Source organism: Rhinatrema bivittatum, chromosome 12, assembly GCF_901001135.1.
Source record: "Rhinatrema bivittatum chromosome 12, aRhiBiv1.1, whole genome shotgun sequence".
In the NCBI taxonomy this organism is placed as follows: Eukaryota; Metazoa; Chordata; class Amphibia; order Gymnophiona; family Rhinatrematidae; genus Rhinatrema; species Rhinatrema bivittatum.
Window position 1 is genome coordinate 7,168,309 of NC_042626.1, and position 26,820 is coordinate 7,195,128.

Consider the following 26,820-nt stretch of genomic DNA (forward strand, 5'->3'; position numbering starts at 1 on the left):
CGTACAATATCTCTTTTGATCAGATGCAGTTTAAATTAAATTAAATATATAATGAAAAGCTGAGAGAAAATACATGCACATTTCCCCCTGTTCTCTTCTTAAGCGGAGTATAGGTAGGGTTAGGCCTGCCATTTGCGTGGCTGGGGTTATACCCAGTTGGTTAGCACTGAATAGCAATACTAACAGACGAAATCTGAAAGCTTGTCCCAGGAACACCTTCCAGCAGGCCCTTTTTTTTACCTTGCTAAATTTGTGCGGCTTGCAATTTCAAGGGTAATTTTCAGAAGTATTTCAGTGGATAAAACAATGGTCAACCCGCAGAAATGTTTTTTTTGTTTTAATTGCCCTCCTGACGCTGTGCATATTTCCTGTTCGTACGTAAGTTTACTCGGGCTGAGCAGAGCTGTTCCTGGGGGCGGAGTTGAGGAGAAGGTTGGATTTAGCCAGATTTTCACTGGAAATTTGTGTGGACATTTCAGCAGGTGTAATTGGTAACGTTTGTTCCATTTGGAATAAACCTAAAATGGCCTCATTTGTTGCATTTTAGGCATTTGTTTTAAATAAATACACATCCCTATGAGGCATGGTTTCAGGATGCCTGGCACTGACTAGGCCCAAGCCTTAGTTTCTGCCCTGGGACACAATGATGGTGACGTCAGCCCTAACACTGATTCCTGGCCTAGTTTCAACTAATATTTGATCATTTTTGCTACTCATCTATATTTTATAATACTATACATATTTATTAATTGATACAGTAGGCTAAAATGTTAATATTCTTCCTTCAATTTCCTCCCCCTTTCAGATCCTAGTTATTTTTCCTTGTTTTTTGTAACTTTCTCACATCCTAAATATTGTTATTATATCTGTTAAGTTTCATTCTATATGTGACGTTGAATTGGGAAATGTTTTACTATGTTACTCTCTGCCTTTACTCACATTGTTAATTGTAAACCGGATTGATGTGATTCCTATCATGAAACTCGGTATAATAAAAATAATAAATAAATAAATAAATAATATTCCCAGATCTTTAGTCTGGTTAGTGACTGATGGTATTGACCTATTCGTTACTTACTCTATATTCCTACTCATGTGCCTCTAGTACAGGGGTAGACAACTCTGGTCCTGGAGTGCTATAAACAGGTCTGGTTTTCAGGATATCCATCATGAATATGCATGAACTATATTTGCATGCAGTGCCTCCGTTTGTGCAAATATATCTCATGTATATTCATTGTGGATATCCTAAAAAGAAGACCTGTTTGTGGCACTCCAGGACTGGAGTTGCCTACCCCTGCCCTAGAATCATGTTAGGCTAGACATTTGCCACATTGAACCTTATCTGCCACCATTCTCCCATTTGGCCAGAGGAGATGTAAATCCATCAAGGAGGAAGGTCCATATCAACCTGCCCATCCCTAACCCATCTGTACTGTTATGCACCTTGTATATCAATTATAATAATGCAGGGCTATAGACCAACAGTACAGGTGAGCTGAACAATGCACATTTGCTCCTGGGACATTACAGAAACATTATAGTTGTAGGAAATCATTTACTGTACACGCTCGGGAACTTCTGCAAAAGTGCAATTAATGAAATACAAAATTTGGCACTTAGCACTGCACAAACAAAAGTTCTCCTGGGGAAATCTCTAAAAAGTACAAATACACTTCTAGGTTTATGCATTATTAGTGGCGAATTTCCAGGGCCTGAAGAGTCAACATCAAAGGCAGCAGAGGTCCCTGCTTCAGGTAAGGCCATACTCTATCGCTTCTGCACGTCTCTCTGATCTCCGTTGGGGCAGTGGGATGGCATCATTGTAAGGGAAGGCGATGGCCATGATCAGTGACCCAGCTCACCTCCTAGCTCTGACCTTCTGATTGATTTGGATGTGACCTTGCTTCTCCCTATATTCCATTCCCTTGTCTTTTGTCTGTTTGTTGGCATTTGAAGGATTTTTTTAAAAAATGCCTTGAGTTTTGTGGGGTTGAGGGACATCATTTGGTATTTTGATGATAACAGTAACTTAATATTTTATAGTGTCTTTCATTTTTATGGGATCCTGAATTGGTTGGCATTACAGAATATCAGAAACACAGATGCAGCCACTTCTGTGGAGGATGATGTGGCAGCAGATTTCTGATACTTAGACTGCAGAAAAAATCTAAAGTCACAAGACATGAGAACATTCAATTACCCAGCTGTGGGGATGAGAAGCCTCGATTGAAAAATGATTAGATTATGATTATAACAATAAAGTATTATCCTTATTTCTGTTCATGATTTCTGCTCTTATCTTTGATTTTTTTTCATTCCAATGAATATGCAAAGTCAATTAATTAAATACAAGTTCAATAAGCAGTGACTTGAGACTCATTTACAGGAGCTAAGGCATTTGCTGTTCTGTGTTCAAAGAAGATTCTTAGGTGAAAAATAAATCCCTAAAAGGCAGAAAGACTTTTAGCATTGAAGCGCTAGGGCTGGGGTAGCAGAGAGGGACCTGAGAGCATCACTGCTGCCTTGCAGACATCTTCCCTTTACTGAACTCTCTCTGCCGTCTCCTCGGATATCTGTGTTCTTGTGCTCTGCTTGCATGCAGACACTGACAGGCAAGGCCCAGAGCTATTGCTTTCTGATTAGTATGAGAGCTGACTTTTAAGGATGACAGATCTAGCTGGCCATGCAGAAATCTGAACCTCACCTCCTCCAGCTCTTTATAAAATTATGAGTAAATAGGGAACAGTTATGTGCCCTTTCCAGTAGTACCAGGACTACGGGACATGCTGTGAAACTAATAGACAGCACTTTCACACCAAACACACAATTACGCTGTGGAATTTGTTGCCAGAGGATGTGGTCAAGACAACTAGCACTGCTGGTTTAAAAGGGGTTTGAACGAGTTCCTGGAGGAAAAGTCCTTAAATAATTATTAGCCAGCTAGACTTGGGGATAGCCACAGGATCTACTGTTTGGGATCTGTTGGGTACTTGTGACCTGGACTGGCCATTGTCAGATGCAGGATGCTGGGCTCGATGACATTTGGTCTGACCCAGCATGGCACATCTTATGCTCTTTATACTCCCGTTTCTCCCTTGTTATGTGTTCCCCTTCCCTCCACAGTCAGCAAACCCTGGTCTTCAGCCCTAAATCTGCTGGCTTTGGCCAGCAGGGGTTCCTGCAGTAGCAGTAGCCATCTTACCTCCTTCACAAGTTCAAGCAAGATCTCCATGGTGCACCCAAACCCTGTCAGATAAGAAACTGCAAGGGATCCTGACTAAAAGAGATGTCAACACTCTACTGAAGAAGCTGCAGAGAGCTGAGACAAGGTCAGGTAAAAGTCTGGAACAAAATCTTGAAATGCAAGAGAAAGAATGCTAATTGCATATTTTGAACAGCTTGAAAAAAATAAAAGGAAATCATTTATTTATTTAAAACTTTTTATTCCACCTTATTTATTTATTTATTTATTTAAGTCTTTTCTATACCGTCGTTTAGTAGTTTCCGTCACAACGGTTTACAATAGGCACAAACAAATAAGGATGCTGAAACGTTACTTTACACAAGTGCCATATCGGTCCGGTACATAGTTTTTTAAAATAAGCTAAATGTAGTGTGATAAGATACTGTACGGTGTTGTTTTTTTTCGGAATTAAAAGCAATGCTAACTTTATCAGTGTCACTTTATCTTATAGTGATGAATGATCAGACAAAGTAAAATATAAAAAAAATAAAATAAAATACAGCTACACGCGTATCGCTTGTGGTGTTGTGTGTTTGATTTTTCATTTGTTCATATCTCGCACTTCACCGGCTTCACTATTCACCTACTCTCTTTGATAGGCTTGCTTAAATAACCAGGTTTTTAGGTTTTTTCGAAAGGATTTGTTGTTGCTTTGTAACCTTAACTCTAAAGGCATGGTGTTCCATAGTATGGGTCCTGCCAGCGATAGCGCTCTTTCTCTTACTTGTGCGAGTCTTGCTGTTTTTATTGATGGAATTGTAAGGAGTGCTTTGTTAGCTGATCTTAGATTTCTGTTTGGTACGTGAACGCAGAGGGCTGTGTTAAGCCACTCTGCTTTTTCATTGTGTATTAATTTATGTATGGTGCAAAGTGTTTTGTATTGAACTCTTTGTTCAATTGGGAGCTAGTGTAACTCGGCTAGGGTTTCTGTGATGTGGTCTTTTTTACTTTTTCCTGTCAAAATTCTTGCAGCAGTGTTTTGTAGAATTTGTAATGGTCTAAGTGATGTGTATGGTAGACCTAGTAGTAAGGCATTGCAGTAGTCGGTGCTTGCAAAAATCAATGCTTGTAGCACTGAACGAAAGTTTATAGTCGTTAGCAGTGGTTTGAGTCTTCTGAGAACCATGAGTTTGGAGTATCCCTCTCTCACTTTTAATGATATATGTTGTTTTAGGCTTAGTTCAGAATCGATTATAACTCCTAGGTTCCATACTTTCTCTGCTAGTTCTATTTTTTGGTTGTTTTTGATTGTGATTGTCTTTTGGATGATCTCATTCTTTTTGCGTTCTAAGGGGTAGATTTTGGAAAACTGCGCGATCGCGTACTTTTGTTTGCGCAGCAGGCGCAAACAAAAGTACGCTGGATTTTATAAGATACGCGCGTAGCCGTGCGTATCTTCTAAAATCCTGGATCGGCGTGCACAAGGCTGCCGATTTTGGGCAGCCGGCGCGCGCCGAGCCGCGCAGCCTGCCTCCATTCCCTCTGAGGCCGCTCCGAAATCGGAGCGGCCTCGGAGGGAACTCTCTTTCGCCCTCCCCTCACCTTCCCCTCCCTTCCTCTACCTAACCCACCCCCCCCCTACCTTTATCCATGGATTTACACCTCCCGGAGGGAGACGTAAATGCACGCGCGCCAGCAGGCTGCTGGCGCGCTGAGACCGGACCCGGGGGCGGTTCCGGAGGGCGTGGCCCTCGGAACGCCCCGGCCCGAAACCATGCCCCCAGGCCCGCCACCGAAACGCCGCGCCCCGCCCCCAAAACGCCGTGTTGTTTGGCCCCGCCCCCGACACGCCCCCTTCCGAAAACCCCGTGACCTATGCGCATCCCAGGGTTCTGCGCGCGCCGGCGGCCTATGGAAAATAGGCGCGCCGGCGGCCTATGGAAAATAGGTGCGCCGGCGCGCAAGGCCCTGCTCGCGTAAATCCGGGCGGATTTACGCGAGCAGGGCTTTGAAAATCCGCCCGAATGTGTAGGAATTCTGTTTTTTCAATATTGATTACTAGCTCCATTTAGTTTAGTAGTTGTTTTATGATATCGAGGTACATATTGGCTAAGTTTAGTTTTTTTTCAATAGTTTCATCTATGGGTAGTATTACCTGAATGTCGTCTGCGCTCAGTTCTGGAGACCGTATCTCTTCTTATACAAGAAATTAATCAAGGCAGATTATATATAAAGCATCAAGACAGCCAAAGAAACCAAACTGATCAAAAACACATAAACAATACACATAAAATATATGAAAACCTATCTCAAGAAAACACAGTATGCTAAAAAACAAGAGCAAAGAGCAGTTACAAATGCTTGCAAAAACAAAAATGTCTTACATTTTTTCCTAAAGGATAATGGGTCAGACTCTTCTCTCTATGCAGTGGGAGAGCATCCCATAACCTGGGGCATAGTTCCCGATGTCCTGTAATTGATAGTTCTTAAAAGAAGGAAGAAGCAAAGATGCTTGCCAGCAGAATAAAAGGTCTTGGCTGGACAGTACGATTGCATGAGATCTTTCAGGGCTTTCCTCACATAGATCACAATTTTCTATAGGCTGCCTAAGTCACCAAATATGTGCATAAGTGGGAGCTGCAGACTTTATAAAACACTCAGGTCAATCCAGTAACGAGCGGTAGGAAGAGCTGCGTTAGTGCCCGGCGCACCCGCAGTTGCCGCACGCACAGTGCAGCTCACCTACCACTCGATCCTGTATGTAAATAGCTTGCAAATGCAAGCTGCATCTAAGAAGCATCCGTGAAGCGTTAGGCCCACGCAACCCGTTTTACTGTATAGAGCGCTATACAATACCTATACAGAAACCTGGGTGCGCGGGCCTAACACTTCACGGACACGCTGGTATCTGACATTTGAAATGACAAGTACCAGGAAGTGGACGGTTCTCCGACGCTCGGGATTGTCAGCCCTCTCTCCCCTCCTCCCGAAGCAGTTTGGAAAATAAACTGACCTGAAAAAAAATTAAACAAATTGAAAAAATGAACCCCTCCCAAAACTGAAAAACTGAATTTAACAAAAAATGTTGTCCTGCACATCCATAGCGTTTTCTGAAGCAGATTACATGCATTCTGTATGAAGTACCTGCCTCTGCATTTAATTCTGGTTTATTATAGAAACATAGAAATGACGGCAGAAGAAGACCAAAAGGCCCATCCAGTCTGCCCAGCAAGTTTCACACTTTTTTTTTCTTACATACTTATGTTTCTCTTGCCTCTTAGTAACCTTTTGGTTCTATTTCCCTTCCACCCCCACCATTAATGTAGAGAGCAGTGTTGGAACTGCATCTAAGTGAAATAGCTTAATTAGTTAGGGGTATAACTACCGCAGTAAGCAAGCTACGCCCATGCTTATCTGTTTATCCAGACTATGTAATTCAGTCCTTGTTGATTGTTGCCTGAATATAGATCCACCTTTCTTCACCCCTCCCCCCCTGCCGTTGAAGCAGAGAGCTATGCTGGATATGCATTGAAATTGAAGTATCATGCATTGAAAGTGAAGTATCAGTCTTGCTCCCCTGCCGTTGAAGTAGAGGGCTATGCTGGATATGCATTGAAATTGAAGTATCATGCATTGAAAGTGAAGTATTAGCTTATTCGGTTTGGGGTAGCAACTGCGGTAACAAGCAAGCAGCTCCCCATTTTTTTGTGAATGCAAATCTTTTTTTCCACATTTCCTCATTGCCGATGAAGCTTAGAGCAATGTTGGAGTCGCATTAACCTTGTGTATGTTTATTGAATAAGGGTATTATCACCAGGTAGTAGCCATCGTTCCCATGAGCCACCCACTCTTCATTCACATCCTCTAGACTTTATGGATCCACAGAGTTTATCCCACGCCCCTTTGAAGTCCTTTACAGTTTTGGTCTTCACCACTTTCTCCAGAAGGTCATTCCAGGCATCCAACACCCTCTCCGTGAAGAAATACTTCCTGACATTGGTTCTGAGTCTTCCTCCCTGGAGTTTTAAATCATGACCCCTGGTTCTGCTGATTTTTTTCCAACAGAAAAGGTTTGTCATTATCTTTGGATCATTAAAACCTTTCAAGTATCTGAAAGTCTGTATCATATCACCTCTGGTCCTCCTTTCCTCCAGGGTGTACATATTTAGATTCTTCAATCTCTTCTCATAAGTCATTCGATTAAGACCCTCTACCTTTTTGGTCGCCCTTCTCTGGACCACCTTCATCCTGTCTCTGTCCATTCGGAGATACGGTATCCAGAACTGAGCGCAGTACTCCAGGTGAGGCCTCATCAAGGACCTGTACAAGGGGATCATCACTTCCCTTTTCTTACTCGATATTCCTCTCTCTATGCAGCCCAGCATTCTTCTGGCTTTAGCTATCTCCTTGTCACATTGTTTTGCCGACTTCAGATCGTTAGACACTATCACCCAAGGTCCCTCTCCTGCTCCGTGCACATCAGCCCTTCACCCCCCATCGAATACAGTTCTTCTGGATTTCCACACCCCATATGCATGACTCTGCACTTCTTGGCATTGAATCTCAGCTGTCATATCTTCGACCCTCTTCCAGCTTCTTTAAATCCCATCTCATTCTCTCCACTCCTTCCGGCGTGTCCACTCTGTTGCAGATCTTAGTGTCATCCGCAAACAGACAAACCTTACCTTCTATCCTGTCCGTTATGTCGCTCACATAGATATTGAACAGGACCGATCCCAACACATTACAATTATTATAGCGCTTAAAATATATTCTTGTAATTTTATGAAATGGATAGAGAAAGTATGCATTTTCCTGCATCACAGAAACACACAGAGGTAAATTTTAAAAACATACGCGCGTGCGTACTTTTGTTCGCGCCGGTTCGCATAGCCGCGCGTATCTTATAAAATCCGGGGTCGGCGTGCGCAAGGCTGCGCAAAATCGGCAGCCTGTGCGCGCCGAGCCACACAGCCTGCCTCCGTTCCCTCTGAGGCCGCTCCGAAATCGGAGCGGCCTCAGAGGGAACTTTCCTTCCACGTCCCCCCACCTTCCCCTCCCTTCCCCTATCTACCCCACCCCCCAGCCCTACCTAAATCACCCCCTTACCTTTGTTGGGCAAGTTACGCCTGCTTGAAGCAGGCGTAACTTGCGCACGCTGCCCCGGCATCCCCCGGCACAGGCCGCAGTGCCAGGGGACTCGGGACCGCCCTCCGGCCCACCCCCGAACCGTCGCCATGCCCCCGGACCCGCCCCAGACCAGCCCCTGCTCTGGACCCGCCCCCTCCCGCCCCTTTTACGAAGCCCCGGGTCTTACGCGCGTCCCGGGGCTTTGCGCGCGCCGGCAGCCTATGCAAAATAGGCGCACCGGCGCGCAAGTGCCCTGCGCGCGTAAATCCGGGAGGATTTACGTGTGCAGGGGTTTTAAAATCTACCCCACCTACAGGTCAATCCTGTAAAGTGCGTCCGCGGTTTCCCCGTTCCTAACCCGCTTTCTACTCACTTTCCGGCCGCGTTAGCCCTTCCTGCGATCCCCAATCCCCTTTAACCTACTCTTACCGCGTCCTTAAATCCCCGGGTAACCCCTTCCGCATGCGGCATGTATATTGCATGTAAACGATCGAATTAGCTATTCCCTACCATCCAGTAACGCGCGCCCCGACTATCGCTTTTTTACCCTGCCGTTTTGCCGCGCGTTTAACCTGTATGGGAGGGAATAGCTAATTCGATCGTTTATATCTAATATACATGCCGCGGGCGGAAGGGGTTACCCAGTGATTTAAAGAGGCGGTAAGAATGGGTTAAAGGGGATAGTGGATCGCGGGTTGGACTAACGCGGCCGAAAAGTGAGTAGAAAGCGGGTTAGGAGCAGGGTAACCGCGGCCGCACTTTACTGTATTGACCTGTAAACTATTAAAAAAAAAAAAAAAGCAAAATAAAAAAACAACCAAACAAATGAGGCCCTCCCACCCTACAAGATTCCCTGGGACCCGGCCCTACCCAGTTGGGCTGAGCCAGGACCAGCCCGGGCTTCTCCGATTTCCCTCCTGGACATTCAGCACAATGGTGTCGGCCATACCTGATATCACTTTGGTGCCAGGGTCGGGCCTGCTGCCACCATTTTTAAAGATCACAGCAGTAGGGCAGGGGCAGTGGACTTGCTCTCGCACTTTTTGTGCTTTCACTCAGGACTCATGGAAAGGGGAAGGTCCCCAGCCCCGGCCTACGTTTCCAGAGGGCAGAATGAGGTCTGGGGAGGAAAGGCCTCAGACTGGGTTTAACCAGTGGAAGGGGGTCAGAAGGGCTCAGGGAGGCCTTGGCCCCTGGGATGTAGTGGAGTGCAGAAGGAGGGTTGAAGGGCCTCAGGGAGGACATATTTTTTAAATTTTTCACAAAAACACCCACAAATGTTCAGGTATTTTTGAGAGAGGCTATTTTCGGTTTGTTCCATTTGGAATGAATCGGAAATGTCCTCATTCATCCCATTTCACACTTTCCCTAGAAAATACTTTTGTATTTACTTGTAATCATCAGTTCACTAACCCCCCCTACCAGTTCACCCAGTAATCCAGCAGTTTGCTCAGACCCTCCAGCACTTCACCTTGAGCTGTGACCCAAAAGCAACAGACAGTAGACAAATTAAATTCCACAACATGCAGGCCGATACTGTACAGTGGAATGCACTGTTAACCGGCATTTGGACGCGCGTTTTTGACGCGCTAGCTTTACCCCTTATTCAGTAAGGGGTAATAGCGCGTCGAAAACGCGCGTCCAACCCCCCCGAGACTAATAGCGCCCGCAACATGCAAATGCATGATGATGGCCCTATTAGTTATTCCCGCGCGATACAGTAAGTAAAATGTGCAGCCAAGCCGCACATTTTACTCTCAGAAATTAGCGCCTACCCAAAGGCTGGCGTTAATTTCTGCCAGCGTCGGGGAAGTGCACAGAAAAGCAGTAAAAACTGTTTTTCTGTGCACCCTCCGACTTAATATCATGGTGATATTAAGTTGGAGGTCCCAAAAGTTAAAAAAAGTTAAAAATTTAAAAAAAAATTTTAAATTCAGCCCGCAGCTCGCGGGTTGAAAACCGGATGCTCAATTTTGCTGGCGTCCGGTTTCCAAACCCGTTACTGTCAGCGGGCTGGAGAACCGACACCGGCAAAATTGAGCGTTGGCTGTCAAACCCGCTGACAGCCACCGCTCCTGTCCAAAAAGAGGCGCTAGGGACGCTGTAGTGTCCCTAGCGCCTCTTTTTACAGTGGGCCTTAATTTAAATATTTTGTTTTACTGAATCACGCGCACAGCACACTGGCCTGTGCGCGCGCCGGGAGAGCGGGCACTTGCCTGCTCTCCCGCGAACTTTACTGTATCGGCCTGTTAATTAACAGGTATAAAAATATATGGACAAGTTTGGAAATGTTTGTGCAAATACTGCTTACAAAGTAGCAACTTCACCCCAGAAAAACCCTTAAACTGCACCTTTTTTCCCTGTTAACTCTGCAACACCAAAAGTGTACACACACCTAAGTAGCACATATGCCCATACACACTACTTACGTGTGCATATGCCGATTTTACATGAGGAAATCTTTCAAAAATTAACTCCTTAACAGTTCTGTAAATTAAAACAAGAAACATCTTTTTTTTTTAAAAAAAGCAACTGGTAGCCAGTGAAGCTAATCCAACCTGATCCTTTCAACTACAGCCAGTGCTCAAATGTGCTGCAGCGTTCTGAATGAACTGAAGGACCTTCAGCTGACCCTTGAGAAGTAAATAGATTTACAATAGGTCAGTGACCCTAAGGCAAAAATTGTACCACAGCACGGCAAACTATCACAGAAGATGAATTGAAGGCATGTAACTAATCTCAGAATTAAAAAAAAAACAACCTTATTACTGCCTTATCTATTTATATGAAATTGTTTATATCCCGCCTATACAAATGTTTTGTGAGATCTGAGTGGTTTACAATAAAAAAAGATGTGTACAAAAATTCATAATTGTACTCTCATCCTGTCTTGTGTGCTATCAAGCTAGGTCGAGAGTACAATGTACAAATCTCATATTTGTGTACCTTTCCTCACGCCAAATCACATCAAATCTTCACTGGTGTGTTCTGTGCTGTTCATACCTCTGTGCATGTAAAACTGCCCCCAAACTCTAGACCACCACAAAAATCTCCCCTTGCGTTACTAGTTGACCCTCCTACAGTGGTATAAAAAGTTTGACTAATATGTGTCCCACCCCAGAGGCGCTCTCTCTCTCTCTCTTCCACTCCTCTCCTCTCCCTCTCCCTCTCCCCTCTCCTGCTTGAAACGGGATTTGCAATATTTCTTGTAAATCCCATTTCAGGCATCTCGCACAGCAAAACACCAGGAAAAAAGGTGTAGTTATTTCCGGCGATAACATGCGTTATGCTATCGCACACAACGTTAAATACCCCTCATTTTCTTATACTCCACCCAAACTCCTCCCCTTTGACTAAATTTTGAAAATGTGCATATGCATCTCGCGATGCATTATTTATCACATGCGTTATGGTGTTATTGTGGGCTTTAGGGCTCTCACACAATTTGATACATGACCCTCATTGGCAGGTTCCTTGTACCCATGGCAGGTTTCAAAGTGAATGCGTTTGCGTGCATTGTTTTTGAGAATTGGTGTAAGGTCAGTAGATAAAAAATACCTTTGGATTTAACCCCGTGTGAACATTTTTGTAAATAATCAATCAATTCTTTTCCTTTCTTAAAGGTACTTCCAGACTAGAGACGGTCACTATTTTGCCTCAGTAGCAGATGTTGGCAGACCATGGATCTCCTCTCCACCATCAAGGTCATCTTCTTCCTCTTACAGACAAGCATTGGTGCTCTGGCCAATGCCTTCATCCTGATAGCTTATGCCCATATTGCCCACACTGAAAAGGACCTCAAACCTATAGACACAGTTCTGTGCCACTTAGTCTTTGCCAACATGCTGGGGCTTCTCACAAGGGTACCACCACAGATAATGAAAGATTTTGGATTTGAAAATTTCATAGATGACATTGGCTGTAAGTTAGTGCTTTATATCTACAGGACGGCCCGTGGAGTTTCCATATGTGTAACGAGTTTACTCAGTATAATTCAGGCCATCACTCTCGCTCCTGCTACTGCTCGATGGTCTCCTTTTAAATCCAGAGCACAGAAATACATCACCCCTCACATTATAGGTTTTTGGCTATTTAACATGGCGTTGTACATAGAACTTTCCTTAAAAACATTTGCTCCAAGAAATGGTACCAATTTACAAGCCATCTTTCACAGTGGAATCTGCTATACAATATACCATGGCCCCAGGATTTTCTTAGTCTATTTGCTTACCATAAGTGGCCATGACAGTTTCTTCGTGGGACTCATGCTCCTTAGCAGTGTTTATATCTTGTATGTTCTGAAGAGACACAGAGACAAGATGCAGTATGTCCGCAGCACGAGCCAGAACCCAAATGAGACGGCCGAGAGAAAGGCAGCCAAGAGTGTCATCAAGCTGGTCACCCTCTATGTCTTCTTCTACGGAGTCGACACTTTCCTCATGGTTTACTCAAACTCTCTGTACGATGTTCCCTTTCACCTCTCTGAGGTCAGAGTGTTCATCTCCTGTTGTTATGCCTTATTTAGCCCCTTTTTAATAATTAGTTTTAACAAGAAAATTTTAGGAAAACTGAAATTCTCTCAAAAGAAGGGGAAGATAACGACTATTGACACTAAGGCACGTCATCAGAAAATGTGAATCTCTTCTTAATAAAATAACTTGATTTATATATATAGCTGAAGCTGAAACAAGACATTGATTCCTTTCGGATCAAGTATGAAAGAGGAAGGCTGAGGGCTGAGTTTGACTGATACCTGGTAGAATTATGTGATAAAACACTTTAAACATAAAAGGGCACACTCACTATTGAGTACAAGTGTTCTTTCCAGCATTGCAAGGTGATATATATATGACAGGCTCTTTTGGGAGCCATGCAACTTTTTCCCCTTGAGGAAGACATCTTTGGTGAAACAGAGGCCTGTGTTGGGGAGAGAAAAGCTGGTATTTCTAGTTGGAAGAAGAAGAATTGCTATACTTACTCTTTACAGTCAGACATGCTTTGCAGGCTTTAAATAACTACGACTCTATTGCATTTAAAAGTTCCTTAAGAATTGATTCATTAAAGGACTCTTGATTAGCTCCATGTATTTTTCCATTTCTAGAGATTTGCTATCTCACTGGTGATTATGGTGTCTATTTGAATTGTATTTTTTAATTTTACTAATTTAAGATGTGTGTTACATATTTAAATAGCATTGTTTTTATTGTATTTAAATTGTTGCATTAGTGCTTCACCTGTACATTTGTTTGTGATATTTATTTTCAGAAACACTTTATTTGTGAGCATTTGTCTATCATTGTATTTCCTATATATATAATAAATCATGTCAAATTTGTCTGGTGAGGCAAGATTTCTGCATTCTTTTTTTTTTTTTGTAGTTTTTTATTTAACATGGTGGTCAACATAAGACTTTGTCCATCAATAAGAGAATAATGCAAAGATATGTAAAGATAGACATATATGGTATAAATGTAAACATAGGAACAGAGTAAAATACATATTGTTGTTCTGCATTCTGGCTGGTCCAAGCCCAAATCTCTCCTTTTATTTCCTGCTTACTCTGGCAGATTGTCACGGGTGTCTGGGCTTGGCAATCAGGGATGCCCCCGGAGGGAAAAGTGCTTACTTGGAGAGGCAGGTTGGAGACACGATGGCAAGGACAGGAGCTAGAGACTCACCAGGAGAAACACACGGAACATGAACACTTGATCCGGACACAAGCAGACACTGGAGTCTGAACAGTGAAACAGGAAGCTTTATGTGCAGGAGTGCTGTATGTAAGGCTTGGAAATCAGGAAACAAACAGGCACTACTTCCACAGGCAACAAGATGGCTGTTGAACCAGCACTGTCTGTCCTCTGAGCACGCCTTATATACTGCTGAGAATAAGAGGTACACCCAGTGCTGGCCCAGTCGGACAGCTGCGAGCATGTGGCTGATGCTCTCAGGAACCAGAACAAATGCAGTATACAAGAACTGCTAGGAAAACCAGCATCCTCCACAGCTCTGCAGCAGGTCCACAGTCTAGAAATCCCATTGACATAGACACACTCATTTTATCACTGCAGTGTAGGACATTAAACAGCCTCTGTTCACACTCACAGAGGTCGTCTATCAATTTTGGGGATTCGATTACAGCCCAGCACCAGGCTCAGATTTCAGAATATACAACTGCCCATGGTGGCCAAATTTTGAAGGGACTATGCCATCCTCTGAGCCTGCTGCCCACATGGAGCGGAAAAATAAAGAGATAGCTGTGATCATGAGCTGGTGCCTGCAGCAGTAAAATAAAATTAAAAATGCACGTGGGACCAGCGGTGGCACCACCCTTCACACAGGTGCTTTACTAACAGGAAGCCCCTGCAGAAGGGGGGGGGGGGGGCAGCTGCAGGGCGCATGCTTTTCCATTATTATTTATTTTTTATTTATTTATTTATTTAAAGCTTTTCTATACCGGCATTCATGATGCAATCATATCATGCCGGTTTACAAATAACATTTGTAATTACTAACATTTTTATTTACTAACATTAATTACTAACATTTGTAATTTGTAACATTTGTATTACTGCTGTTGTGCAGCTGTGGAGCTGGACCAAGCTCTTCTTCAAGTGAAGGATGAGATGCCGGAGGGGAGGAGCCAGGCAGGGGCGCTCCGAGGGGATCCCCTCTATGCGTGCTCTCCTGAGTGTGACTCATTAAGCTCTGCATATGACATAGTCTAACGTGGTGAGCTAAGCAGAGTGTGGTCAGTAATGTTTCTGCATCTCTCAGACAGCACACACTCTTTCCTTTCTAATTTACATGTACATACACATATATGAATAAAACCACAAATCCTCCTTTCAAACAATGTAAACTTCCTAACTCCAGGTGTAGCTTAGTGGTTAGAGCAGTGGGCTGTAAAACAGGGACACCAAAGTTCAAATCCTACAACCATTGCTTGTAACCTTGGGCAAGTCACTTTACTCTCCATTGACTCAGGTACAAACTTACAGGGTCATGCATTAGGGCATTATGGTGCCATAAAAGGCTCTAATGCACATCTATCGTCATGATATTGCATGCTCTATGGGATAATTAGCATGTACCCTCCCCTATTATAATGACTTTCTATGTATGCACGAATATTGCAAATGCATGCAAAGAAGGTCATTACCAGGCAACTCTATGCTAATAGTTTATCGCAGCCGACTGAGAAGGTGATCAGCCGCGATAAAATGACTACACCTCTCTGGCATGCATTAGATGTGCAGCGGGAGGCCCGGGACCCTAAGCCAGGTCCTGAGGCTCCTGCTGCACATTTAAAGCATCAGGGGAAACAATTATAATATTAAAAAACAATACACAGTCATTGCTGCTTCCCGTTTCAACCCAGGGCCACTGGTCAAGACAGCCCCCAACTCCCCAAAACTAGAAATAAAGTTCAAAGCATGCACGCAGCGACGGCCCTCCTCCCCCCCTCCCCGATGGAGGAAGGCCCCCTTTTCCCAGCCCCCCTGAAAGAAGAAGACCCCTCCCCCAGCCTCCCTAAGAGTGCAAGGCCCCGCAGCCCCCTAAAAAGCAAAAGGATCCCTCCCCGTGGCCCCTCCGGGAGCAGACGGCCCCCCTCCCCTGCCCTCCCAAGAGCGAAAGGCCTAACTCCCCCAGGCCCCCCCCAAAAAGCAGAAGACCCCCTTCCCCCATGTCCCCCTGAAGGAGGAAGGCCCCCCCTCCAGAGACCCCCTCACACCTGTCCCGGTCAGCGCCATTGTGCACCTGTCCCCGACGCTGGAACCATTACAAGTAAGGAGACCTCTGGAGGAGGGCTGGGGGAGATTGGGGGGCCTTGTGCTCTTGAGGAAAGGGGGGCCTTGCAATCTGGGGGGGCAGGGGGAGGGGACTGATAGGGCCTTCCTCCATCAGGAGCCAGGGGCAGGGGGGCCTTGCACTCTGGGGGGGGGACTGGGAGGAGGGCCTCCGTCACGTGCATACTTTGAACTTAATTTTTAGTTTTGTCGCGGTGTTTGGCCGCGACACAAAAGATTGTACCATGGAGTTGTAATGTGTTTTCGGGGGAGGGGACCCACTATTGTGGCTACACACACACACACACACACACACACCCGTGATAGTGGGACACCTCCTACAAAGACACATCGCATTTTGATGAATCTAGGCCTTAGACTGAGCCAATTGGAGACAGAGAAATACAGTGCCTACAGAGGTACCTACAGAACCCAAATGTAATCTGAGTGGCTGAAAAGCAAGTTAAGTAAAATGTCACTGTTAAAGCTGACCTTTACTTTTTAAAGAATCATTTGACAAGTTTAGTACAAAATTCTTTTATAAACAATCAAGTTTTATAAGGCTGGTGGAATTAAACAAAAACCATCAAGGCAAACATAAACTTTATACTAAAATAACCAAATAACATGATATAAATATAACACCATGAAACGATACAAAAGTTTAAGATCAAATAAAAAAAAAATGTGAAACGCTTCAAGACACAACAATTAACTCTGCAGCTGGAGGAAAAGCTTGGCTGGCCCCTGACAGATAAACGTACATTAAAAAAAAATAAGAAATTGCCATGCTGGGTCAGACCAAGGGTCCATCCATTTGAAAAGTGACAAAAGAAGGAGGGCAACGCTCGGTCAGCTTGGGACTTCTTCTCATTTATTATGAATTGGGGGGCCTAAGCCCAACATTTTTTAAATGGCCATCGGCATTCTTCCAGTATAGCCGGTTAGGATGAAATTATCCTGCCACATGAGCCATATTACTTTAAACTTAAGAGCTCCCTTTAGCCATATAACTTGTCCGCTCGCCGGCTTACTGAATAGTGGGCCCCAGAATGATACTGAACAGAAACCAGGGCAAAGCCTATATATACCCCGCTCTTCTTAAAAACGCTTTTCAGACACATATCTCATAAATAGATATTTCAATCCCATCATGAAACCACTCCAATAAGACCAGCAGTAGAGGTTTAGTGAACATCTTTAAATTCTCTCCAGGCCATGACCGAGGGCCCTCGTGACATGTGTGTTATGTGAAGTGAAGTTCAGACATTGATGAAAGCACACATTGTGGTATTTGAGTACATTTAAGTGGGAGACCCCGAGTCTCGGGACAATGATCCTATTGGGATAACACAAGTACCATGCTGTGTTATAAGATTACTACACTGAACCTCACCTACCGACCATTTGCCCTTTTGGCCAGAGAAGACGCGAGTCCATCAGGGAGGAAGGTGCATATCAATTTGCCCATCCCTAATCTGTAGGGATCCATTGCATTCAGGGATTTGTAGTTCTGATTTCCCCATTGCATTCCCTAAGAAAAGCAAGACTACAAGTCCCTCCATGCAGTGGGGTAAAATCTGGACTGGATCAGCCCGTACTGAATCAGAAGCCAATTAGCAACCATATTAATCTGTACTGTTATGCAACTTTGTATATGATTAAAATAATGCCGGTCCCTAAACCATCATAACAGCTAAACTGAATAAAGTGCATCTGCCCCGGGACATTACAGATATTTTGCAGTTATAGGACAGCATTTACTGTACACTCAGGAAATTCTATAAAAGAACAATTAATGAAATACAAAATTTGGCACTTAGTGTTCCAGAAAGAGGAACTCTCCAGGGGAAATTTCCAAAAAGTACAAATACACTTCTAGGTTTATGCATTATTAGTGGGGAACCTCCAGGGCCTGAAGGGTAACATCAAAGTCAGCAGAGGTCCCTGCTTCAGGTAAGGCCGGACTCTATCGGTTCTGCACGTCTCTCTGATCTCAGGGGCCAGTGGGGATGGTATCATTGTAAGAGAAGGCGTTGGACCTGATCGGTGACTCAGCTCAGCTCCTAGGTCCAACATTTGGACTGATTTGGACGTGACCTTGCTCCTCTCTATATTCCACTCCTGAGTCTTTGTGCAGTTGGTTGGCATTTCAAGGGTAAAAGGTCAGATGCTGGCTTTCTACCCTGGAGAAGCTTCCAAAAGTTTTTTAAAAATCATGATTTCTGTTGGGTTGATGGTCATCATTTGATTTTTTTTTTATGATAGGATTTTTCATCTGAATGGATTCCTGATACTGTTTACAATGTACAATATCAGCAGCATAGATGCAGCCATCTCCCAGGTGGATGGCTTGGAAGCAGATTTCTGATACTTTCGAGTTAATTTGCAAAAGGATCTATGGGCGTACAATTAGCATATTTGCGCATAAGTAGTTTGTACTCACGTACATGCTATTTTATAAACATCAAAAGTATGTGCAATTATTTAGTTTCACATGCATATTTATCTGTGCAAAACAGGAATGGATTAGGGTTTTTCCGGGGTGAAGCCAAGAGGAACGTGCGTAAATTGCTATTTTATAAGAGATTTATGTGAATACATGAGGCAACTTATTCACGCAGTTTTCTACCTGCCAATTATCTAGCACAACTGACAACAGACTCGTCTGTTGTCAGTGGGTGGGAGCTCCGAGTGAACTAGGGGGAATCTTAATGAACTGGAGATGGACTGGGTAAACCGATGGAGGTATCGGCAAACCGGTGATTTCAATTACACCCGCATTTTAAAAAATATACCTACTTTTACGTATAAATCAGGGTTTTATGCGAACAAGTTGTATTTTTTCCATGTATGTTTATAAAATGGGTAGAAAGTGCTTGCTTTCAATGCATTGCTGATAAGCGCACGTGTTGGGGGCTGGATTTAGGAATATTTTATAATCTGCACATATCTGATACATGCAGATTATAAAAAAAACTGCAGTTGATCTCTGCGTGCCTGTAAGAAAGCATATATGGGCCATGCGGGAGTGTTTCAAAGTTATGTAAAAGACAAAGGACACAGGGAACAGTTCAGTTACTACTCAATGATGCAGAGGGGATCTGAAACTATGAGAAAATATAAGAGTACGATTATAAACAATTAGTATTAGCCTTTATCTGATTTTTTTTAAGTTTACTAATGTGCTGTTTATAATTTCTGTTCCTATCTTGCATTTTTTTCTTTCAAATGAAGGCAAAATTATTTAATTAGACCAAGGAAAGTTAATAAGTGGTGACTTGGGAGCTCATTTACTGGCGCTGCTGCCCTAACTGTTCTGCATTCACATAAGAAACTTAGATGAAAAATAAAATCCCTAAAGGAAAGATTTTTAGCATCGGTGCAGAAAGAGACCTGAGAGCATCATTGCTGCTTTTCCGACATCGTCCCTTTACTGAACTCTCACTGCCAACTTCTCTGATAATATCTGTCTCCTTGTGCTCTGCTTCTATCCCAAGGTGTTCACAGATCGGCTGAAGAACTATTGTTATCTGTGATTACCATGACTCCTGGTTTTTTAAGGCTGATAGATTTAGCTGGCCATGTAGGAATCTGAACCCCAGATCATCCAGGGGTTTTAATTGGACCCTGTTATTTCCTCCTCTGTATAATTCCTCCCTTTGGACAACATGCCTTTTTCATCCTTATTCCACCATTGGCCTTCAGAGCTAAGTCTCTTCCAAGATGGGCTAGTAGGGGGTCCTGCAGTCACCGTCCCACCTTCTCCAAGGTTGAGCAAGTCCCCCACAGGTGCACCAGAGCCATGCTGGCTCTGTCAGACGGCTGAACTGGAATTCGAGGCTCCTGTACCTTAGCACACACACAACTGCAGCCCCTTCTGCCCTAAAATCTGCTAGGGTTATCAAACGGCTCCAAGTCAGAAGGAAAAGGCAACTCCAGTTCTGGTTTTACTCTAATGAGGTTAGCCAAACTCTAATAAATTGTTCACTTTGGCGACATCTTGAAGAGGAATCTTGTTGGGGATTATAAGGTATTGCTTTACAATGTTTACAATTTGAAAGAATATCTTTCAAGATTCCTCTTCAAGATGTCGCCAAAGTGAACAATTTATTAGAGTTTGGCTAACCTCATTAGAGTAAAACCAGAGTAAATGATCATTGAGAAATGTTGAATGTTCACTGGACGTTTTCATCATTTATCTGGGAACATTATTCGTACAGAGACAGGCCAGCTACAATAATCAAAGAGCGGTCATCATATTGAGATATTTGCAACTAGCTGAAAGACACAAACATCTGGGAACATTTGTTGCACAGCCATAAATTAGTGGTAACAACTGAATTGTGGTTCATCAATTTTAGATTTCTTCAAGGAATTTCTTGAACTTTCAAATACCCTTAGAGGTCGATTTTAAAAGTGTTCGTGCAAAAAAGCCCAAGGTATGTGGACCTTGGGTGAGCCATGCGAATTTTAAAAAGCTGTAAAATACGCACGTATGCATCTGTGCACCCGCAGGGAATAAGAGGGCAGAAAATGGGCGGGGCATGGACATTCCAGGGCAGGCCAAGATTTACACGATTAACTCTGTATTTTGAAACCGAAAACCACAGCACGTCTATGCTAGATATCAGCATAACGTTACTGTTGCTCCTGATGAGGTCAAGGCAGGTAGATCTTGCATTTTAGGGCTTATAGAACAGGGCAAGGGGTTCTGGGTCAACTGGGCAGCGGGCAGGATAAAGAACCAGAGGGGGCTGAAAGACCTCAGTATTAACCGGACAAACTGGTGGAGTAATTGGAAAACTGGGAATGTGCCTTCCCGGAGCATGTTTTAAAATCTGTTGACATATGCGCATAAAAGCCAACAAATTCCTATGGAAAATACACACACGCTAGGACTAGGGGGCATTCCATGAAGTTAGCAAGTTGCACATCTGGAGAAAATTCTTTTTCACTCAACGCACAAAGCTCTGGAATTTGTTGCCAGAGGATGTGGTTAGTGCAGTTAGTGTAGCTGGGTTCAAAAAAGGTTTGGATAAGTTCTTGGAGGAGAAGTCCATTAACAGCTATTAATCAAGTTTACTTAGGGAATAGCCACTGCTATTAATTGCATCAGTAGCATGGGATCTTCTTAGTGTTTGGGTAATTGCCAGGTTCTTGTGGCCTGGATTGGCCTCTGTTGGAAACAGGATGCTGGGCTTGATGGACCCTTGGTCTGACCCAGCATGGTAATTTCTTATGTTCTTATGTTCTTAACCTCTTAAAATTAGGAGCATACTTACACGTGGTTGGTATATTTTACAACATATTGCGCACATCATTTAAAATTCCAGCGTATCTCCACTTCCATGCCAATATGCGGGTGTATGGCTGCATGTGCGCTCATTTTAAAATTAGCCATATAGAGTTTTCTAACATTTTTTTGTACATGGTATTGCTTTCTTGTACACGATTATTGATAGTATTGTAGAAATTAAAGTAACAGGGTATTATGTTTTAAGGGTTTGTTTTAGGAAGGGGATATATATAGCTTTTAAGAAATGTAATGATTTCAATATGAAGTAATTCATTTAAGCAAAATAGTGAATAAGGGTTATGTACAATAATTTGTTTCAGATATCAAAGTGAGAACAAGCATTTGTTTTTACTGTTCTCCTTGTGCTGAAAATTAGGTTACCTTTGGGATAGCATAGACTTTGTGACTTAGTGTAAATTATAAAAATACCAAGTCCTAGTCAAGTGAATCAAATAAAACAAATTTGCACCTGGAACATTACAGATACTTTGCAGTTATAGGAAATCATTTAGTGTACACACTTGGGAACTTCTTTAAAGCTGCAATTAATGAAATACAAAACTTGTCACTTAGCAGTGCACAAACAGGAAATCTCCAGTTCGCCAGGGGAAATTCCGGAAAGTACAAATAGACTTCTGGATTTATACATTACTAGTGGAGAACTTCCAGGGCCTGAAGAGTTCCATGAAAGCGGGCAGATGTCTCGGCTTCAGGTAAGGTCAGAATCCTTTGGGTCTCGCACTCTCTGCTGGACTTGTGCCTATTCCAGGGATGTGAATTCATGGAAAATGAAATGGGAAATTTTCACACAAAGAGTTGCAGTCTAAATGTCGTTCAGACATTTCAAATCCAAGCAGGACGTAAATACATGTGAGAAACAGTCTCCACTTTAGAAATAGTTTTTAAGATAATTGAATTATGAATGTATATGAAAGATGCACAAATTGACAATAGCCAGGGTTGAAGACTTGATGATTGACATTACTGCTTAAGTTTCAGTCTTGTGCTAATTCAGAACCTTTTTTCTGTCTACACAACATAGTAATATTTATTTAGGGGTTGTTATTCAGCCACTGAGGGGCTAGCTAAGTTACCTAGATGCAACTATCTGGCTAACTTAACTGGGATATTCAGCCGCACGGCAGCGCAACTGAATATACTCCGGCTATCTTAAAAGTTAGTCAGATAGGTATATCCGGCTAACTTTAGACCTGCCCTACAGCGCGGCCAGAGTTAGATGGTTAAGTTAACCGGCTCCTCCCAGAAAGTTGAAATGCCTCCAACTTGCCGGGCTATATTCTAGCCGGATAACTCATTATCTGGCTAGCATAATGCCTGGTAAGAGCTTTAAATTCTCGGTTTGGCCATTTAGACAGATTTTTCAGTTATCTGTCTAAATGGCTTTTGAATATCTATCCCTAAGTGACCATTAGCTGAAACTGTACATCATATAGAGAAATGATTATTATGCATGGTTTTCTCTCAGAAGTAAACTCTCACCAAAACAGCTATTCTTTTCTCGTTATCCTTTGTTACAAAAAACTAGAACTAGAAAGGCGTAAACTCTTCATGTTGTTTTTCCTTCTTTCTGTAAAAGTATTTCTAGGCTAGGGATGGTCGCTCTTGCCCCTCAGTAGCAGACCTCGGCAGACCATGGATTTCAGCTTCAATGTCAGGATCATCTTGCTCCTCTTACAGACCAGCATCGGTGCTCTTGGCAATGCCTTTATCCTGATAGTTTATGCTCTCACTGAAAAGCATCTCAAAACTGTAGACACAATTCTGTGCCACCTAGTCTTTGCCAATGTGCTGAGGCTTCTACCAAATGGAGTGACTCAAATAATGAACGATTTGGGGTTAAAACACATCCTGGATGATGCCGGCTGTAAGCTGGTGTATTATAGCACCAGGATAGCCCGTGGAGTTTCCATATGCATGACAAGTTTCCTCAGTGTATATCAGGCCATCACTCTTGCTCCTAGTAGTGGTCAATGGCTCTTTCTAAAATCAAATGCACAAAAAAATAGCATCTCTTATATTATAGGTTTCTGGTTATTTAACATGTTATTGAGCACACCAGTTCTTATTATCATGTTTGCTGCAACAAACAATTCCAGTACAACAGCCATCTATAAGCTGGGATTCTGCTATTCAAAAGACATTGATCCCATGTTTAATGTAACTTACCTGCTTTTCATGAATGGCCACGATATTTTTTTCATGGGACTTATGCTCCTTAGCAGTGTTTATATCTTGCATGTTCTGAAGAGACACGGAAAGCAGGTGCAGTATATCCACAGCATGAGTCAAAATCCCAAATTGACGGCCGAGAGAACTGCAGCCAAGAACATCATCAAGCTGGTCACCCTCTATGTCTTCCTTTTTGGAGTTGACACCGGCTTCATGGTTTATACAAACAATTTGTTGGTTGTTCCTACTCTCTTGGAAGAGGTCAGAGTGTTCATCTCCTCCTGCTATGCTTTACTTAGTCCCTTTTTAATAATTAGTTTTAACAAAAAAATGTATGGTAAACTGAGATATCCCTATAAGAGGTAACGCACTTCATGTCATATGAAAACGTGATTCTCCATTTAATTAAATGTCTTCTTACACCCATGTAACCTGCATTCTGGGTTATTGGGCCGGTTGTGGAGAGGTGATCACTATAGGGAAAAAATATTATAATATCAGATCTAAGTCACTAGGTACACGGCAGGTTCTTTTGGGGTTTGGGGGAACAAAACACAGTTTGAAGCTATTTGTTCCAATACTTGGTAACCACTTTACACAACAACTCTTTCTCCAGGTAACAGAAGAACTAGCTGAATGCACAGACCCTGGATTCCCTATGGATGTGCCATGAACCTCTCCATCCTCACAAGGATGTTAAAAAAACAAATAAAATCTAAGGCCTTAATAGTGAAAGCAATCTGATTAGGTAAGTTAGACTTATCTGGCTAACTTATATAGGATATTCAGTGCTACTTAGCAGGATAAGTTAGATCTGCTCTGTGACAGGTCTAACTATCCATTAAGCTTAACTGGATGAGTATGAATATCTCTACTTATCTGGCTAAGTAGCTCTGCCCCGATCCACCCACTGCCTGCCCACAACTTACCCTGCTAGCTACATAGACAGATATCCAGCTAAGTGGCAGCTGCTGAATATGTCCTACTTATCTGGCTAAGTTGTGTTTCAATATCAGGCTATAAGAATATAGTGAACACAACTTTACTGAATGAATTTGATGAACTTCGAAATAGCAGAAATGTACTTCACATACAGTATATGTACAGGCACATGAATACTAAACCAACAAGGTTAAAAGCTCTGATTATAAACTAAAAAATATGTGATTTAAGATAATAAAAAATGTATTTAACAAACTCTCAAAACTAATATGGCTGCAGTTCAAGAAAAAACAAAAGGAGAGATCTGTAGTTGGTGCACTTTTGCTTTCTTTAGACAATTCACAGTTCTAATTTAAGTTTTGTGATGTAAAAGTTGATGAGGTCTTTATTCAGCTGCTGTGCGGCTCAGCTGGTTAACTCGATAGGGCAGAAGACACACTTTAACTGGAAAGGGGAAGGGGTGAGGAAACTGCCAGTGGGACAGTTCTGATATCCTCCGCCACTTAGCTGGATAAGTATGGACTTACTCGGCTATCTGGCCATGGTTAGCCACTGAGAGAAATGTGTATTATGTGTTAATGCATGGGATAATCTGATGCCCCTACATATGTGTACTGCATGATTAGCCACTGAGAGAAATGTGTATTATGTGTTAATGCATGGGATAATCTGATGCCCCTACATATGTGTACTGCATGATTAGCCACTGAGAGAAATGTGTATTATGTGTTAATGCATGGGATAATCTGATGAACAGATTATTGATGCCCCTACATATGTGTACTGCATGGTTAGTCACTGAGAGAAATGTGTATTATGTGTTAATGCATGGGATAATCTGATGAACAGATTATTGATGCCCCTACATATGTGTACTGCATTGTTAGCCACTGAGAGAAATGTGTATTAAGTGTTAATGCATGGGATAATCTGATGCCCCTACATATGTGTACTGCATGGTTAGCCACTGAGAGAAATGTGTATTATGTGTTAATGCATGGGATAATGTGATGAATAGATTATTGATGCCCCTACATATGTGGACTGCATGGTTAGCCACTGAGAGAAATGTGTATTATGTGTTAATGCATGGGATAATCTGATGAATAGATTAGTGATGCCCTTACATATGTGTACTGCATGGTTAGCCACAGAGAGAAATGTGTATTATGTGTTAATGCATGGGATAATCTGATGCCCCTACATATGTGTACTGCATGATTAGCCACTGAGAGAAATGTGTATTATGTGTTAATGCATGGGATAATCTGATGAACAGATTATTGATGCCCCTACATATGTGTACTGCATGGTTAGCCACTGAGAGAAATGTGTATTATGTGTTAATGCATGGGATAATCTGATGCCCCTACATATGTGTACTGCATGATTAGCCACTGAGAGAAATGTGTATTATGTGTTAATGCATGGGATAATCTGATGAATGGATTAGTGATGCCCTTACATATGTGTACTGCATGGTTAGCCACTGAGAGAAATGTGTTTTATGTGTTAATGCATGGGATAATCTGATGAATGGATTATTGATGCCCCTACATATGTGTACTGCATGGTTAGCCACTGAGAGAAATGTGTATTATGTGTTAATGCATGGGATAATCTGATGAACAGATTACTGATGCCCCTACATATGTGTACTGCATGGTTAGCCACTGAGAGAAATGTGTATTATGTGTTAATGCACGGGATAATCTGATGAATAAATTAGTGATGCCCTTACATATGTGTACTGCATGGTTAGCCAATGAGAGAAATGTGTTTTATGTGTTAATGCATGGGATAATCTGATGAATAGATTATTGATGCCCTTATATATGTGTACTGCATGGTTAGCCACTGAGAGAAATGTGTTTTATGTGTTAATGCATGGGATAATCTGATGAATAGATTACTGATGCCCCTACATATGTGTACTGCATGGTTAGCCACTGAGAGAAATGTGTATTATGTGTTAATGCATGCGATAATCTGATGCCCCTACATATGTGTACTGCATGGTTAGCCACTGAGAGAAATGTGCATTATGTGTTAATGCATGGGATAATCTGATGAATAGATTACTGATGCCCCTACATATGTGTACTCCATGGTTAGCCACTGCCACTTAGCTGGATTAGTCAGTACTTATCCAACTATCTGGCACGGTTTGCTGCTACTTAGCCAGATAAGTGGCGGAGGAGGAGGAAAGACATTTTTAAAAATTGTATGTGCCTATACAGCCCTGCAGGAAACTTTATGCCACCTCTTACCCAGGGATAAAGTTT

The 26,820-nt window shown here is 42.7% G+C and overlaps 2 protein-coding genes across 2 annotated transcripts; both read left to right on the forward strand.

Moving 5' to 3' along the window:
• Positions 1-11,997: 11,997 nt before the first annotated feature.
• Positions 11,998-12,954, forward strand: LOC115074252 (olfactory receptor class A-like protein 1). The gene has a single exon (XM_029573552.1). It carries the CDS (start codon positions 11,998-12,000, stop codon positions 12,952-12,954), a length of 957 nt encoding a protein of 318 aa, XP_029429412.1.
• A 10,102-nt stretch (positions 12,955-23,056) lies between these two features.
• On the forward strand, positions 23,057-23,959 carry LOC115074253 (olfactory receptor class A-like protein 1). The gene has a single exon (XM_029573553.1). It carries the CDS (start codon positions 23,057-23,059, stop codon positions 23,957-23,959), a length of 903 nt encoding a protein of 300 aa, XP_029429413.1.
• The last annotated feature ends 2,861 nt before the right edge of the window (positions 23,960-26,820 follow it).